Source organism: Melospiza melodia, chromosome Z (genome assembly GCF_035770615.1).
Source record: "Melospiza melodia melodia isolate bMelMel2 chromosome Z, bMelMel2.pri, whole genome shotgun sequence".
NCBI classification, from domain to species: Eukaryota; Metazoa; Chordata; class Aves; order Passeriformes; family Passerellidae; genus Melospiza; species Melospiza melodia.
The window spans coordinates 29,274,184-29,291,104 of NC_086226.1; the positions used below are offsets into that span (position 1 = coordinate 29,274,184).

The 16,921-nt window shown below is 37.3% G+C and overlaps 1 protein-coding gene across 3 annotated transcripts in view; it reads left to right on the forward strand.

Moving 5' to 3' along the window:
• Window positions 1-11,227, forward strand: part of GHR (growth hormone receptor) — a 149,180-nt gene extending 137,953 nt beyond the window's left edge. For all 3 annotated transcript variants that reach the window (XM_063181418.1, XM_063181417.1, XM_063181416.1), the window contains 4 exons: window positions 3,816-3,987; window positions 5,273-5,363; window positions 8,087-8,156; window positions 8,426-11,227. In XM_063181418.1, the coding sequence (XP_063037488.1) occupies window positions 3,816-3,987; window positions 5,273-5,363; window positions 8,087-8,156; window positions 8,426-9,388 (1,296 nt within the window). In that variant the 3' untranslated portion in view covers window positions 9,389-11,227. The remainder of the gene's footprint in view (window positions 1-3,815; window positions 3,988-5,272; window positions 5,364-8,086; window positions 8,157-8,425) is intronic.
• The last annotated feature ends 5,694 nt before the right edge of the window (window positions 11,228-16,921 follow it).

Here is a 16,921-nt window from a genome sequence, read left to right on the forward strand (position 1 = left end):
TACATTAGTCACATTGTTCTGTCCCTAACACTCTTGTACCACTATGAAAAACATGTTTGTAATTGCTAATCAGACAATGCCTTGTTTCTTAAACAATATACCTGCATTTTTTCTGACATTTTCTAGCACATACTGTAACTTTATGTGTCAAGATAGTTGACAGGCAGGGTAATGAAAAGCCCAGAAACACCTGTGTTATATTAGTAAGTATAGGAAGAGTCAGATATATCCAAGTGTTTTCAAGGATAAAATATTAATCTATTGTTTTCTTAAACCTCAACTATTTAAACAGTGCATGATGTTTCAGTAGTCTGAACAGGACTATTTTGTTTGGTAAATATCACCATTTCAATCCAGATTCAATCCAGAAGGAAGGAAGGAAGGAAGGAAGGAAGGAAAGGAAGGAAGGAAGGAAGGAAGGAAGGAAGGAAGGAAGGAAGGAAGGAAGGAAGGAAGGAAGGAAGGAAGGAAGGAAGGAAGGAAGGAAGGAAGGAAGGAAGGAAGGAAGGAAGGAAGGAAGGAAGGAAGGAAGGAAGGAAGGAAGGAAGGAAGGAAGGAAGGAAGGAAGGAAGGAAGGAAGGAAGGAAGGAAGGAAGGAAGGAAGGAAGGAAGGAAGGAAGGAAGGAAGGAAGGAAGGAAGGAAGGAAGGAAGGAAGGAAGGAAGGAAGGAAGGAAGGAAGGAAGGAAGGAAGGAAGGAAGGAAGGAAGGAAGGAAGGAAGGAAGGAAGGAAGGAAGGAAGGAAGGAAGGAAGGAAGGAAGGAAGGAAGGAAGGAACTGACTTTGAGTTACAATTTAAAAATTTGATACAATAAGCAAATAAAAATAATGTAACATAGATAAGACTTACAGATTTCATACCAGACATCAACGGGAAGTTTTGGGATAGTCTGTGAAAATATAAAATAATATATTATAAATATTTTAAGCTTACTTTTTGAAAATCACTTAACTTCTCATGTAGTTAGCTTTTCTGTTACAGGTAAGATATTGTGCCCATCTTACCTGAATGCATAGGCTAAATTCCAGTGTGTCATGGCATATTTGCATATGGAGAGCTCTTATTTGATTCAGTAAGAACATTATGTCAGAGCAGAATTCTTCCATTGCTTTCTTATTAATATGAACTGAGTTAATTGGCAGGAAAAAAATCCAGAAAATACTGTTACAAATTTGTCATTAACTACAAAAGGAAAATTCCAACAATTTGAACATAGCTAGATTTACCAGTTGAAATGTAGTCAAACTGGTCTGTTTGCCTTCCCCTGCGAAAGACCTTGGCTCACTCCTCACTTCTGGTCCTTCCCAGTGTTAGTATTTTCTCTTTAACCTAGTCCTTATTAACAAGTCTACAGCCAAACAGGCCTATAATATCTGTAATGATTTTTCCCATTAATTCTCTGTCTTTCTATCTATACTGGTTTAATATATTAGCCTCTTAATATATATATACTTAGTATATTAGCTTCTATTTTAAAGCTGTGAAATGTGTTAAGTTTAGGCAGTAAATCAATAGTCTTTAAGAAGCTGAAAATCTGCAAATGTTCAAAAGCAGAATACAGGTATGTCTCTAAAAATGCACCATTTTAATGTTTTTTTAATAAGAATTTTGATATCAGTCATATAAATACCCTAATAAAGCTTTGTTCTTGCTCCAGTACTGTCAATAATCCCAGAACGCTTTGAGAATAGTTCTCAGGAGAGGAAAGATTTGAAGATCAGTCTTCTTTCTGAACACAGATAAGGAATTCCTGATTGTGATACTTGCCTCAAGAGACAAAGTATTATAGATTATGTTGGACTTAACCTGTGTGTAGTGGAAGGTTTTGTAAGCCTTTCATCTTAAGAATATAAACATGGCATACTGAGACTCATATATGAGAGTACAAAAGACAAATTTCTGAACAAAATCCTGGTCTGGCCTAGGACAAAAGCAAATTCTGAATGACAGCATTGGAGCAATGCTACAATTTCACTCTTTGGATTCCTTGCTACAAATGCCTTCTCTAATCAATGTTGAAGCACATTAAGACGTAAATGTCTGCTTATACATGGTCAAGTTATCATGTCTACTTATTACTAGTTTTTTACACAAAGGATAATCCTTGACTGCTTAAATACACCATAATGCTTTGTACATGTAACTAATAAAAAAATTAATTTATAGTACCTTTTATGGTACTAAGTCCCTCCTTACTAAGATTTGCTTGTAACTTTTCTAGATTTTTTGGGATGATTCATTGCTTTTTCATGCACAGCCTTTATTATTTTCTCAATATATTTACTAGTTGAAAGTAAATAATTTCTAAATTGAAAGAAGATTAAACATTAATTAGTAAGTGTTAAAACAGTAAGTTATAGTGATAAGAGGACCAAAATTATTTTCTGAGAAATGTTCTAAATTAATAAAATCCACCCTGACATAATGGGTGTTCATGAGACAGAGATAAAATTTTGATTACCTTTTATGAAGTCTCTCTCATATGACTTTTACTTGAATTAATCTATGACAAATGCTGTTTGTTCATCCTTTCACTTCTTGCTGAACTTTCTCCACTCCATACATCCTGCTCCATCCAGGAGTCTTTCATAAAGGCTCTGATTTATTCTTCTTGGCTTTTTCCAAGTAAGACCATTATTTGGGATGCATGTAAACTTACCCGTAAAACTTCAGTGAACTATTTCTTTGCGGCTTAATACCATGAAATAGGTATATATGAAATATCCTTCCCAATGATTTCCAAATGGATATTCTACACATATTAAAAACATTGGTGATGTACAGCTATGGTTCTCCACAATGCTCAACTACTAGGAGAGAAGAGCAGTCTGTCTCCTCCAAAATCTGACTGGTTGGTTGTAAGAACATTGGAGTCCGGAGTCACCAGGGATCAGACAACTCCAGAGATCATACCTACCAACAAATATTGTCTCAAGTTGAGGTTATGCAGCTATAGAGATTATGAGACTGTGTTGTTGAAGCTTCCTTCAAATTCCCAAAGGCAGCTGTTGTCCAGATATTTTAAGTTCTAGCCATGATGCTTTTTTTCTGGTATCATATTTGATTCTAAAGTAAAAGTAGAATATAATATCTGCCACTTTGATTTCTATTTTGAGCACATTTTCCTTATTTTGTATACTTTTGTAGGGTTATTGGAATGAAAATGCATATAGAGGTATAATAGAAAAAGGCAGAAATTTTACTTATTATGACCTCCAGTGTGATTTCCTAAAAATTTTCATATTCAGCAGTATCTAAGTAATGTTTCAGCTAATATAGAAGTTTCAAAGACCACAATCTGATGCCAGCTGCCACACAGTCTCCATTATCACATTTTGTATATAGCTGGAGATTTTGATTGTTCACCAAATAAAAACATTTATAGCATGCAAAATGTTTGGTTATAAGCATTAAACCTGTAGTGGAGATTGCAGTAATTTAGAACTCCTGTGTTATTTTAACAGCATTTTTGGCATTCTGTAATCAGTAATGTTGTGTTATAACAGTAAAAAGTATTTACAACCTGAAAGATCAGTGAAAGATGTTCACACCACCTACTTATGGTATGTAACTGGGGGAAGCTGCCTTTCTTCACTGACTGTATCTTCAGAGCTTGGATTGTCTGCTTCTGGTCCCCTGAATCACAGAAATGCCTGATGACTACTAAGTTGACAGTAAATGGTGTGAATGTTCTCTGAACTGTTCTTGTGCTATCCTTAAAATGCCCAGTAGCAAAAATGCCTTCAGAAATAAGCAACATTGTAAAATTTCCAGTACAACTCAAACAAATAAATCACAGTTCTTCTGTCTTTACAGTTAAAACCCAGGCTCTCAACAATGGTTCCACTGTACTCTCTGAAGACAGCAAGAGATTATGAGATACGAATCCGATCAAGACAACGAACTTCTGAAAAATTTGGGGAGTTCAGTGAAATCCTCTATGTATCATTTTCTCAAATAGGCATTGGATGTGATCATTGTACAGAAGGTAAATAAGAGTTTTAAAGCTCTCTGTCCAGTGTTCCTTGGCCCAAAAAAATAAGAGTGACATTTCTGTAGGAAATTTTAAATTATAAAAAGATTAGAAAAATCTAAGACTAAAGCTAGAAAAAATTTCTCTATGCTTTGTAGTTTACAGTGTAATATTAAGAATAATGGAATTGCTAGTGTTTAAGAGATAAAACATTTCATTTATCAGCATTGTTCATAATTTCTACTAAATTGCTTATTTCAATAATTTCTAAATTCTTTGTAGCCACCTGCAAAGGTAAATAAAAGGGACTTTTTTTCAGTTGATTCAGTTGGTCCACAAAATAATTAATGTTCAACCTTTAGAAAGAGAAGTGGTATGTTTTTTGACACCACCATACCTTAGTTTTTGTGAGAGAAAAAGAGTTTGCTTGTGATTTTATGTGCTATTAGTCATGTTCTTTCAGCGTGAATGAACAAGTATTAGCATGGTCTGTGGCATTATATGCCCTCAGGACTACTTGATACCATGTTCCAAGCATGTTCCTCATGGCTGGTTTTGCTATAGACATTATCTTTATTAAGATATTGTTTAGATTTTTGAAATCAGTCTGGTTTAGCAAGGAGTCCCAGTGGTCTCATAAATGCATGGAAACTGCTGAGAACAAAAGCTGCCATGGATTAGGAATGATACTTCCCAATTCAGTGCCGTGACTGAGGCTCTCCCAAACCACATCCTGCTCACTCAGTCCCTCTTCCCCTTTCTGCTCCAGTGGGAAGGAGTTGAAACTGATAACACAAAAAGTGAAGATCACAGGTCAAGATACAAGCAGTTTACTGGAAACAGCAATGAGATAAGAAAACAAACAGTAAAAGCATAATAATATACCACAATACCACAATATTAATATAATATTAATACCACAATATTAATCGCAAAAGTATACAAAAGAGAGTGTGGTTCACGCCCTCTGAGTGAGAGATGCTCACTGCAGAGACAACAAGCAATGTCAGACAATGCCACCACATTTTTCAACCAGAAGTTACACCCTTCTTCTTGGAAGGCAGTGAGTCCCTTTGTCCGCCCCTGGCTGTGACATGAGATGGTATCCAGGAACATCCAAGTGCTGGCCAGAACTAGGACAAAAGCACATTTTTATTTCTGCTGAACATAGAACTTTTACATTTGAGTAACAGACATTTTCATCAGTTTTTACCATTTTGGAATCCTCAAGTGGTGGAAGACAAGGCTAAAGTCAAAGATGTGACATTCCTGCTTATATGTTCATGTTTTGTTCTTTCAGAAGTTGAGTTTCCATGGTTCTTAGTTGTTGTCTTTGGAGTGTGTGGGCTGGCTGTAACAGTGATCTCAATCATGCTGTCTAAACAACCAAGGTAGAGACTTTTTATTTGTTGGATTTTATGTACCTGTAGCTTAAAAAAAAAAGGAAAAAATAAGATCTTTCGATTATTTCAAATATGGGGGACAAGGAACCATTTTGAGCATTTTTGTCTATTCTTATAAATTACATATAACTGAGATTAGTATGTATGGGGCCTTCAGCATGGGGAATCTGATTATCTTGATCTTCCTCTCACTGCAGTACATTTTATTCTGCAGAATTGACATGATTGATTTACTTACGCTTTGAACTCTTTTTTAGTTCAAATTTTGAACATATTATTTTTTATTCACATGCCGTTCAAAAATTTAATACAAACCTATGTCTATATATTTGATTTTGTTCTTAGACCATTCCACTAAACTCTACTTCTTGAAGCCAAGGGAAAGAGTTTGATTCATAGGGCAATATTTGGTCTCTGTGGATAAAGTGCAGTTTCTGTAGATAACAGGAATAAAATGAAACTAAGCACAGAATTGCATTGTTTGTAAAAATTATGAAATGGTGTCATATACAAAAATGAAAGAATGAAACATAAATAAAAATAACAGGTGTTAAAATTAATTAATCTTCTAATATGTGTTTTCAGGGGTAGGTTTTGGCAGATTTCAACTTGGATGTCATATCAGTACTGTTGTACACTATGGAGCAACACCATGGTCAAGACCCAGTGCACACATGGGTGTTGTCAGTGGTCTTGTGTATACACTTTGAAAATGAACACTGAGTAGTTTTGCACATACCAAAAAATGGTGAAATTTCATTTCACATACTGAAATTACAACAATTTGGTGCATTTGGAGCAGATCTAAAAAAAAAAAATTCATTAGGCAGTAATTTTTTATTTAGGCAAGCTCTGTGCTTTGACAGAGTTTAATTTCAGGAAACCATTCCCTGCAATAGCATCCCAATCCCAGATTGAAGAGCAAGGCTCCTGATACAATTTATGACAAAAGCTTGATGTGTCAGAATGGAGCAATGTGCATGTAGCACCAGGAGCTAAGGTGAGCACACTGAACAACAGGTGGCTCAGTCTGAGAAATTTTCTCAGTGAGAAAATCCTCAAGTCTGAAGCGTATCTCAAGTCAGATTTTATAAATATCTTCCATGCTAATCATGAATGCTGGAAGAAGCTTTCCTCCACTGAGGATCTCATGTGGAAAGTTTTTCTGGACTGCAGGTGTACACCCTTTCCTTCAAGCATTGCCATTTAGTGGTGAAATGGCAATATTTTTTGCAGAGAAGCAGCCTGCATAGGTTTTCCATAATGCAAAATATCCATGCTTGGTTACCTTCTGATTCTGAAAGATGCCAATTAATATTTTCCTCAGTTATGATCTCACAGGCTCTGAGCGAGTCTCTGTAGGACAGATGCCATAGGTTTAGGTCATTCGAGTTGAGAGATGAAAGCTTGAATTATGCTAGGCTAAGAAAGGAGCAGAGCACAGTTCTCCCTCCCAAATGTCTTCTCCAGGCAGTGAGTGGTAAAATTCTTTGTCTGTTTCATTAGAAGCAATGCCCAGTCCTGTCAGAATACCTGATTTGTGGATTCAGCTGTAAAGCACAAGTCCAAACTCTGAGAACCCAACCAGTTTACACTGCCTCTCCAGAGATTAGATGGAAAATTACTGTATTTCTGGCTCTCACTAAGCTTTCTGGGCAGAACACTGAGGATCTGCTCAAAACCAGAAACATCTGAGGAATTTGGACATGCCATGGTTAAGCCAAAGGTGCCTAGATTTCTCTCTAGGCACTCTTTAAGACATCTGCTACCCTCTCTGGACCTCACCAACGTCTCTAAAAAGGCAGCAAAACTAATATATCTGAATTTGTATTAACCACTTTCCACACCTTACTTTCTAAAATAGGCAATTAACCCAGTATAAAGAGAATTTTGAATTTTTCTTTTGTTCATCTGTTTGCAAAAGAAGCAGAGAGGTAACATGGAGGAGACAGGCATGAACAGCTACTGTTGTATTAAGGGAAAATAAGAACTGGGAGTGGTTTGGTTTGGAGGGGTTTTTTGTCCCCTAAAAATTAGGAATGCACTTTATGAAGGATTAGAATAGTATGTATTTCCACAGCCTGCAAATGCCCAAGGAAGTTACTAGACCTTTCTCTACAAGGGTAACCCCCTGCCTTAATTACAAATTATTTTATTATTTGTTCCACTAATAATTCAAGAAGCAGAACTGTCATAGTGATGGCAAAATGCTAGCCTAAATTTTTGCAGATGTTTTTCAGTTTTATTTATTAGTTCTAAAGTAATTCACTCTTTCCACCAATTCCTGTTTTCTGTTCCCCTATTTAAATTTATTGGGCATATGCAAGGCTACTCTATCTCTGAAAAAAAAAATTGGAAAGGTCACATACTGAGGTTTGTATCAGGTTTCATTGAAAGTATGTATAGAGGGAATATATTCACAGAGCTCTAGAAATTTGCTCTCTTTCTATACAGCATTGAATTGTCAAAGACCAGACTCCAAAATGGATTCCCACATAAATTTAAGTGATTTCCAAAAGGAAGCTTGCAGAGAACTTGTTTCTTAATTTGCAATGAGAGAAAATATTCTTTTCCCTAGGAGTATTTGAAATTTTATTTTCAAACATTTAAGTTTTCAAGTAATTAAATATAAATGCAGTGTAAGCCTGTCTTCTTTCTAACTTCCTCAAAAAAGACCACTGTCAATTAAAAGCCTTTTTTTTTTTTTTCAGGTTAAAAATGCTTATTTTTCCTCCTGTGCCGGTTCCAAAGATTAAAGGGATTGACCCAGATCTTTTGAAGGTAACATCGAACTCTAAAATCTACAGTGGGAATCTTTATAGTAGTAGAAGATGACAACTGTTGTCCCAGGCAGAAAAATTTTGTAGAAGAAAATTCTGACATTTGGGGAGTTGCCATAGAATTAGTTTGCATAAAATAATTTTGAATCCCTTTGCAATTATTACATAACTACATCTTTACATAAGTCATCTTTACATAAGTCAACATTATAAAAAGGACAAGCATTTCTATTACTTCCTTTATAAAATTCTTTTTTATTTGCCTTGTAGAAAGGAAAGCTAGATGAAGTGAATTCCATCTTAGCCTGCCATGACAACTACAAGACACAGCTCTACATTGATGACTTGTGGGTTGAGTTTATTGAGTTGGACATCGAAGACCCTGATGAAAAGAACAGAGCCTCAGACACTGACAGGCTCCTGAGTGAAGATCATCTGAAATCTCACAGCTCCTTGGGAGCGAAGGATGATGATTCTGGACGGGCCAGTTGTTGTGAACCAGATATTCCAGAGACAGACTTCAGCGCAAGCGACACGTGTGATGCCACCTCTGATAGTGATCAGTTCAAAAAGGCTACTGAAAAAGAAGAGGATCTCTTGTGTCTTGACAGGCAAGATAATGATGAGTCACTTCCAAGCCTTGCCAACACAGACCTGCAACGCCAGCATAGGAGTACTCAGTCTGAAAACAGCCACCTGTGGGCACCCTTTGGAGACAGCGTTGAGTCACCCCGTCCGTCAGTCCATACCCAGATAAGCAACCAGAATTCACTGGCAAGTACTGACTTTTACGCTCAAGTGAGTGATATTACTCCAGCAGGCAGGGTTGTACTTTCACCAGGGCAGAAATCCAAGCTGGGGAGAGCACAGCATGAAGGCTGCACAGAACCAAGCTTCACCATGGACAACACCTATTTCTGTGAGGCAGATGTGAAAAAATGCATTGCTGTGACTTCTCACGAAGAGAATGAGCCACGTGTTCAGGAACAAGGCTATAATGAAGATGGTTACTTCACCACAGAGAGCCTTACCACTACTGTTGCCAATTTTGGAGCTTCAACAGCAGCAGCCCCAAGTTCAGAGATGCCTGTGGCAGACTATACATCGATCCACATCGTTCAGTCTCCACAAGGCCTTGTGCTCAATGCCACCGCGCTGCCAGTGCCAGACAAGGAATTCAACACGTCTTGTGGCTATGTGAGCACAGACCAGCTGAATAAAATCATGCCATAGCTCTGTTTTTCACTAAGTGTGTGTAGTGTTTCACAGCAGAGTCAGTTTTGGGCTTGTATGCTGAAACCAAAATGAAGTCTAAAAGTTTTTTGTGGTTCCTATAATTTTATCTGAAATGTTGCAGCGTAAAATATACATCAAAATATTCCTATTGTGTTCTGTAAATATTATCTATGAATTTGTCTTGAGGCTGTTTTGTCTTGTTCTTGTGGGTGTTGATTTTTGTGAAATTAAACATTGAAATTACTGTTTAATGTACAGTAAATTGTGCATTTTGATGAAGCTAAAAATCAGGTGGTTTAAAGTGTAAGAATTTAGGAAAAAACTGCTGTTGGCAGAGATCTTTATATCAATAGTTGGGAACTGATCATATAGGTGAAAACACAAAAGTAGCTTGACTAAATAACACATCTATTTTGATTTCTATAAATTGGTAAAATATATTTTAATACTTTGGTTGTAAAACCATAAGTTTTTTCTATTACACCAAATATTGTTGTTCAATTATGGTGACCCATTTAAGTAATGTAATTGCTGCAGTCCTAAAAAGGAGTTTTCTGTTTTTTAAAATTTTGTTCACAGCTAAAATAAAAATAGGTTTTTACAGAGCCATTTTATACCTCCAAAGAAACCTATATAAATTTTTGGAATATTGTAGAAACTTAAAAGTAACTGATTCTATTACTTTCTTATGGGAACTGTTATAGAAATATACATGCAATTTAAAGTTCTATGTAAAATTTTTAAATATACAGCATACTTGGGCAAATTATTCTGTTCCTCATCAGAATCTAGCTAATGATAATAATAATACACTTTTTATAAACAAAATCTTGTTGAGCACAGTATTAAGCACTGTGCAACTGAATTTTCACTGAATATTTTTGAGAACACGTGAATAAGCTCTGATAACTTAGCAGCATAGTATCTTCATATTTGACCAACTTCTGAAGCCCTTCGTGAGCCAAAGGTATCATTTATTAGTCAGTGCCACATAAAGTCTTTATTTAAAAAAAAATAAATTAAGGACTTCAGAAGTTAGCCAGCAGTTAATTTTTAAATATATAACAGGATTAAAATACTTCAGTGGAACAAGGGGATCAAGTGCAGTATTGTTCAAACGTGGTTTTCGTTTTTGCAGCCTAACAGCATCTCCTCTGACCGTGTTAGGCACACTTTCAGAAGGAAAGGAGAGAAAACTGAAACTCAGTGGGGAAGCTCTCTTTGTTCTTGCACATGTTAAGAGCCTGACAGAGCTTTGCAATTAACTCTTATTGTTTCAGGAGTTACCTTCCTAAGCCGAGGTTTCATCACAGCAGGGTTCTTTCTTAGAGGGCAAATAGGAACATTCATTTCTTTACTCTGACCTGAAGAGAAGTGTATGATGTGCAACAAATTCAGGTCTTGCTTATGATGTCTCCAACTGAACTCACTGATGCTCTTTTTGTGACCAAGTGCTACACAACTGGGCCCAACTACTGGGTGGGATTTTTAAGTTTAGCACGTACTTTATGGTAAATGTGCATTAGATATTCTGCTAATTTGCTGCTACAATTTTCTAACAGCTGCATTATTTAGTTTCATATAAAACTTCATAGATGGTAGACACTAATGCAAGTAATGCCTATGTGTGTGTTTGAAAGAAGTTTCTTACTCTGTTTCTATTGCCAAAAATAGTTAAATACCTCAGTCAAACTCAGAATGTCATTTTGGTACTTTACTGGTCACACAAGCCATGATATGCCGGTCAGAAGATGTGTCTTTCAGTTTCTATTTAACTTTCTCTATGTTAGTGTTTTGTTTGTTTTTCTCAAAGTTTAATAAATGTATTGTCTTTGATCTGTCTGGACACAATGTGGCTTTTTGCAGGTAATTTTTTTAAGGGAAAATAGATTTTATTAGGAGAAAACAAGTATTTCTCATAGAATAAAGCATAAAGCCACTTTCCTTAGAATAGAAACAATGCCTTATATAACCAGTGTTTTCACTAATGGATGTGTATGGAAACATAGGACATATTGCACCCAGAGCTGGCCAAGATGTGTTGCCAGTTTATCTGACCCATTTACATGCTGCTGGAACATCCTGTGATGGGCAGGCTAGTCCCCAGCCTGTATTGGTGCATAGGTTTATTCTTCCCCTACTGCAGGACCCTGCAAATTTGCCTTTGGGGAACTTCATTACGTTCCTCTCCACACAACTCTCCAGCCTGTCCAGGTCTCACACAGCACCTGGAGTATCAACCACTCCTCCCAGCCCTGTGCCATCCTCAAACTTGTCCCTTCATCCCATGTCCCTTCATCCAGGTCACTGATCAATAAGCTGAACAAGATGGACCCAGTACTGAGCCCTGGGGAACACGGCTGACTGCAGGCTGACTGCAGGCTCCAACTGCACTCTGCACTGCTGATCACAACCTCTGAGCTCTGACAGTCAATTCTCAACCCACCTCATTGTCTACTCATCAGCCCATGCTTCCTGAGCTTCTTGTGAGGGTGTTATGGGAGATAGTGTTAAAAGGCCTTGCAGAAATCTAGGTAGACAACATCCACAGCTCCTCTCTCTTCTACCCAGCCAAGCATTACATATCAGAAGGTTTTTTTATTCCCTATGCTGCATGCATTGGTCTGCAAACATTCCAGGGAGGTAGCTGGGCATGCAGGTCTCCTAAGAAGAGTGCTGGTGAATTATCACAACCACACACACCCACCTCCTTGAGGTGGCTGACCTTTTGGTTATTACCCTTGAAGGCAGCTATGGAACATTTGTCACTGCTCTGGTTGGCCTAGTCTATGTCCTAACTGGATGGAATGGTGTGAGCATTGCCATTTTGGATCCCATCTCCAAAGTCCTTCACATTAAAGCCCATCTCAAACACGTTGGCCAGCCTGCATACAAACTGCCTGCACGTGTTCCCTTTCTTGGAACGACACTTTGTTCATAGATTACCTGGCAGTGTTTAATCTGTCCTAGTATCTCTGTTCAGAAAACATGTTGGTTATCAAAAGCAAGGACTCAAGTTGCTCTGCTGCCTGTCTGTTGGTGTCAGCAAGAAGCTACCTTGGTTTGGAAAAGTTTGAGCCTCTTTTTATCCATCAAAGAAAATGTAAATTTCCAAGGCTTAGTGTTACAAGAAACTGAAAAAAGCTTCATCTATACTAGTTTCCATTAAGATAAATAATAATTTTGTCAAACATAATGACTTGCACTATTACCCTTTACTACTTAGGGTGAAATATTTTTTCTGACTTATCATATGGGGAGTGAGATCAGCAGATTATGAGGGCTGTTCAGTCTGAATGAAAAATAACATTATAAAAGGTATATTTTCTATTTTAAAATGAAGTATTAAAGAAGAGTTGAGTGCTCTTTACACCTGCCATGATTTTTAAAACACTACAATTTATAGATGGCAATCTCTATTGGGAACACTTTACTGTCATTTACAGTTTAGTATATTTAATTACATATGCATCAGCGTAGTTGTATGAATGGGAAATAATTCTCTGGTTCAAAGAAAAACTTCAAACTATATGACATTTAGCCACAGGCAAGTTTCTTTCCTTTGAGATTTGCTCAGGGGCCTATTACCAGACAAAAAACATGTGCCTGTTGCAGACTACCTCATCTGAGAGGAAAAGGGAGAAAAGGGAGAAAAGAGGCATCCTGGCCTGTATCAGGGACAGTGTGGCCAGCAGCACCAGGGAGGTCATTCTCCCCCTGTACTCGGCACAGGTGAGGACACACCTTGAGTGCTGTGTCCAGTTCTGGCCCCTCAGTTTGGGAAGGTAGTTGAGATGCTCAAACCCATCTAAAGGAGGGCAATGAGGCTGGTGAGGGGCTTGGAACACAAACCCTGTGAGGAACGACTGAGGGAGCTGGGGGTGTTCAGCCTGGAGAAAAGGAGACTCAGGGGTGACCTTATCACCATCTACAGCTCCCTGAAAGGTGGCTGTAGTCAGGCGGGGTTGGTCTCTTTCTCCAGGCAGCAACTGATAGAATAGAGGACACAGTCTTAAGCTGCATCAGGGGAAATATAGGTTGGATATTAGGAAAAAAATTTTCACGGAAAGAGGTGATAAAGTTCTGGAATGGCCTGCCCAGGGAGGTGCTGGAGCCACCATCCCTGAATGTGTTTAAAAAAAGACTGGATGTGGCACTCGGTGGCATGGGTTACTTGAGGTTTACTTGAGGTGTTGGGGCGTGGGCTGAACTAAAGGTTCTTTAAGGTCTCTTCCAACTTAGACATTCTGTGAATTCTGTGGAAATGTTTGGAGCATGATATTATTTTATTGCAGAAGAAATGCAAATATGGGTGATGGGACAAGAAGTAAACACTACAGAATTTTAGTTTTGCAATATAAATTTTTCAGTTTAACTCAGAATATCTATTTCACCAAGATGGTGGAATTGGTAAGAATTTAACCAGCTTTTATAATCAATTAACTTTGAGATGCAAGTGGATCTCTTGGAACTGACTCTGTCTAGATGTAATTTAGCAGTACAAATTCTTCTTTCTGACTAATCATTATTAATTGCTACACAATCAGTGCTTTAACTGCCATAGAAACCATGCCCTCAGGCCACAGAGAAGCAAGATGTAGTCCAAATCCATTTCTGTGATTAGTATACTACTTAAACACTCTGGCATAACTGTATTGAGCGAGTGCTTCCTTATCTTTTCTAATCACGGCTATTAGAGTAGGTAACATGCAGAAGCAGAAGAGAAACTCTACCAGTGATGTCAGAGAAACAGGCACAGCAGAGAGGCTGCCAGGAGTCAGCATGATAAGCAGATGCAGTTATTAAAACCAATGCATCTAGTAAACTGGCACGCTGTTTGACAGGTTTAATTTTTTATCACTACAGTATTTGGTATTTATTTTGCATAATATAAGCTTCTTTAATACATGAAAATTAGCTGACTAATGAAACATTAGCTTCCTGCAATCAGTCTGAGAAAGCAGATCATCCCACATCATGTGGTAATTTGTGAGAAAACATAGGTGAACTCCCCCTTGACACTGGAAGAAACAAGTCTGCAGAAGGCTTAGTGGGAATAAAAGCAAAGTCAATGAGCTTATGCTTACAACTTTCTATAGCTTCCCATCACAATGCTACAAATTATGGTCCCACTACTGTCCTTGGTCTGCTTTTGAGCTCATACTGAAGGAAATTAAATCTGTTACATAACAGACACCTGAGACCTAGACATGCCAGGAAACTGATATGTCTCTTTATTTTTTAGGAGAATTTTCAACAGATTTTTCTTTTTAATATGTGTTTTTTCCCTTGAATACAAAACCTTACAATATTATACTAGAAAGACATAAAGTATAGAACAATACAGTATCAGTTAACTTCCTCATACTAAAACTTTTCAGATCTATTTCCTAGCAGCTGTGTAGCATGTACTGTGCTACAGTCTCAAGTTACAGAAGAAATACCAACCTTGCCCTTCTGCATTAAAAACTCCTTCAGGAACTAATTCTGTGAGCCAACTAAATGTACTTTCCTTGGAAGAGTAAGTCTCAGGCTTGGAAATTTACTAAAGACAATATGATGTCTAGTGGTACCAAAATCTGTGGTACCAAATGAGTTGGTCCAACCCTTCTTCATCTGAGCACATCTGAGGTATAGTTGCTACCCAGAGATCATGATGAGCATCCTATCCTCCACCTGTGGCCTAGCTGTGTTGGGTTCCTTAAGCCAAGATTTTAACTATGTGTTGGAATTCCTTCTTTCTCGCCGCATATTTTTTGGCGGAATGAAAAAGATTTATTGGTGCCCTGAAATGTCATGAAAATTTTAAGTCACATTTTCTGAGTCAAACTACTGCTGGAACAATGTGCAACTCTCGACAAGCTCCTGTGTTAACTGCAATTAGATTTGTAAAACTACTGTGTTTGAAAATGCAAAATTTTATTTAGATAGGATTCATACACTTTATAGTCACAGTCAGATACCAAGAACAGACTAGCCAAAGAATGACCTATTTTAATAAAAACTCCATGTCTCCAAAAGACACATGGTCTCTTGATTTTATAGTATAAATAACGGCAAAATTGTGTCACCTTCTTTTGAATGTGGTTAGTATTAGTTAGCTGATTTCTACCAATCACCAATCAATCAATTACAAAAACCTTCTGAATTTACTTTGTTGAGGAATGTATTAAATGACTATTTAGAAGCAAGATGCATGCTTTCAGCTTGGCACTGAAATTGAGCACTGTCATAAACAGAAATAAAATAGACATATGTATGTCTTTACATTCCTGATTCCACAGGGAATGATGCAGTAAATTATGCACAAGTATTCCTTTCTCACAAGACTGCCCCCAACTGTTTAACTTCCACAGGAGAAGGACTAATAGTTAATGGAGGGAAAAGTAAGAAAACAAAGAAAATACCATCCAAATGGACAGCTTCAGATAGGATCAATAAGACAAGATTTGATAATTGCTGGAAAATATACTCCCTAACAAAACATCCTATGGTGTACTGTTAGAGCATAGTGCTAACACTGAGATCATAGGTTTGATCCCTACATGGGGCATTCACTTTAGAGTTGGTGATTCTTCTCAGTCCCTTCCATCTCAGAATATTCTGTGATTTCAGAGAAATGTATTTCAGATAATATGCTCCTTGCCAGACGTTTGCATGGTTTAAGCACTCACTACCAACCTGGTTTTTTTAGGTGTACAAGAAAAACTAGGTAAGAAATTCAACATTACTTTAAGAGAACAAGAGATCAAGAATTACAAATAAATTGTAAGAATATAATTGTTACACTTCTGCTTAAAACTGAAATTATAATAGTTTGACCCATCAGCATACAACAAAAACAGAAATCCAATGTAGATGGGAAAGCACAGAAATACATGTGAGCTTAATGAGAAAACCAGAAAGCAACACAATTTCTTGAGTTAATTCTTTCTCTATTATTCTTCATCTCTGAGCTCCATCAGTCATCTTTGTCATTCTCTATTTAAAGCGGATAGACTATCTGTTAAATGCTTCCAAGAAAAGACTGAGTTTTTGTAGGCTTGCACCATGGCTTGCAGGATAGAGTTTTGACACGGTTGGAATGCTGACATGGATGCAGTATAAAAAGTAAATAGTAATTTGCAAAGTGAAGATCTTCTGAGGATAAAATTATACTAATGACTTCAAGATTTTCAGCAAGATCGAGAATCTGGTTTTGCATAATTATATTGTCTATGGAAGTGCCTCCAAATGGATTATATTGATACACTAGTGAAGAATACTTGACCACTAAAGAACTCAGGGCACAAGAATAACTGAATATAGATAGACACTCTTTTCCCTGTAGCATAGATTAAACTTTTATTTTAATATAGTTAAATTATTTAGTCTAGGTATTTGATTTCTGTTTTGCCATAGATACATACACATCCAGAGAAGCTGTTGCTGTCCCATCCCTGGAAGTCTTTAGGGCCAGGCTGGATGGAGTTCTGAGCAACCTGACCCAGCAAAAAGTGTCCCTGGCCATACCAGGGGGGTAGGAACTAC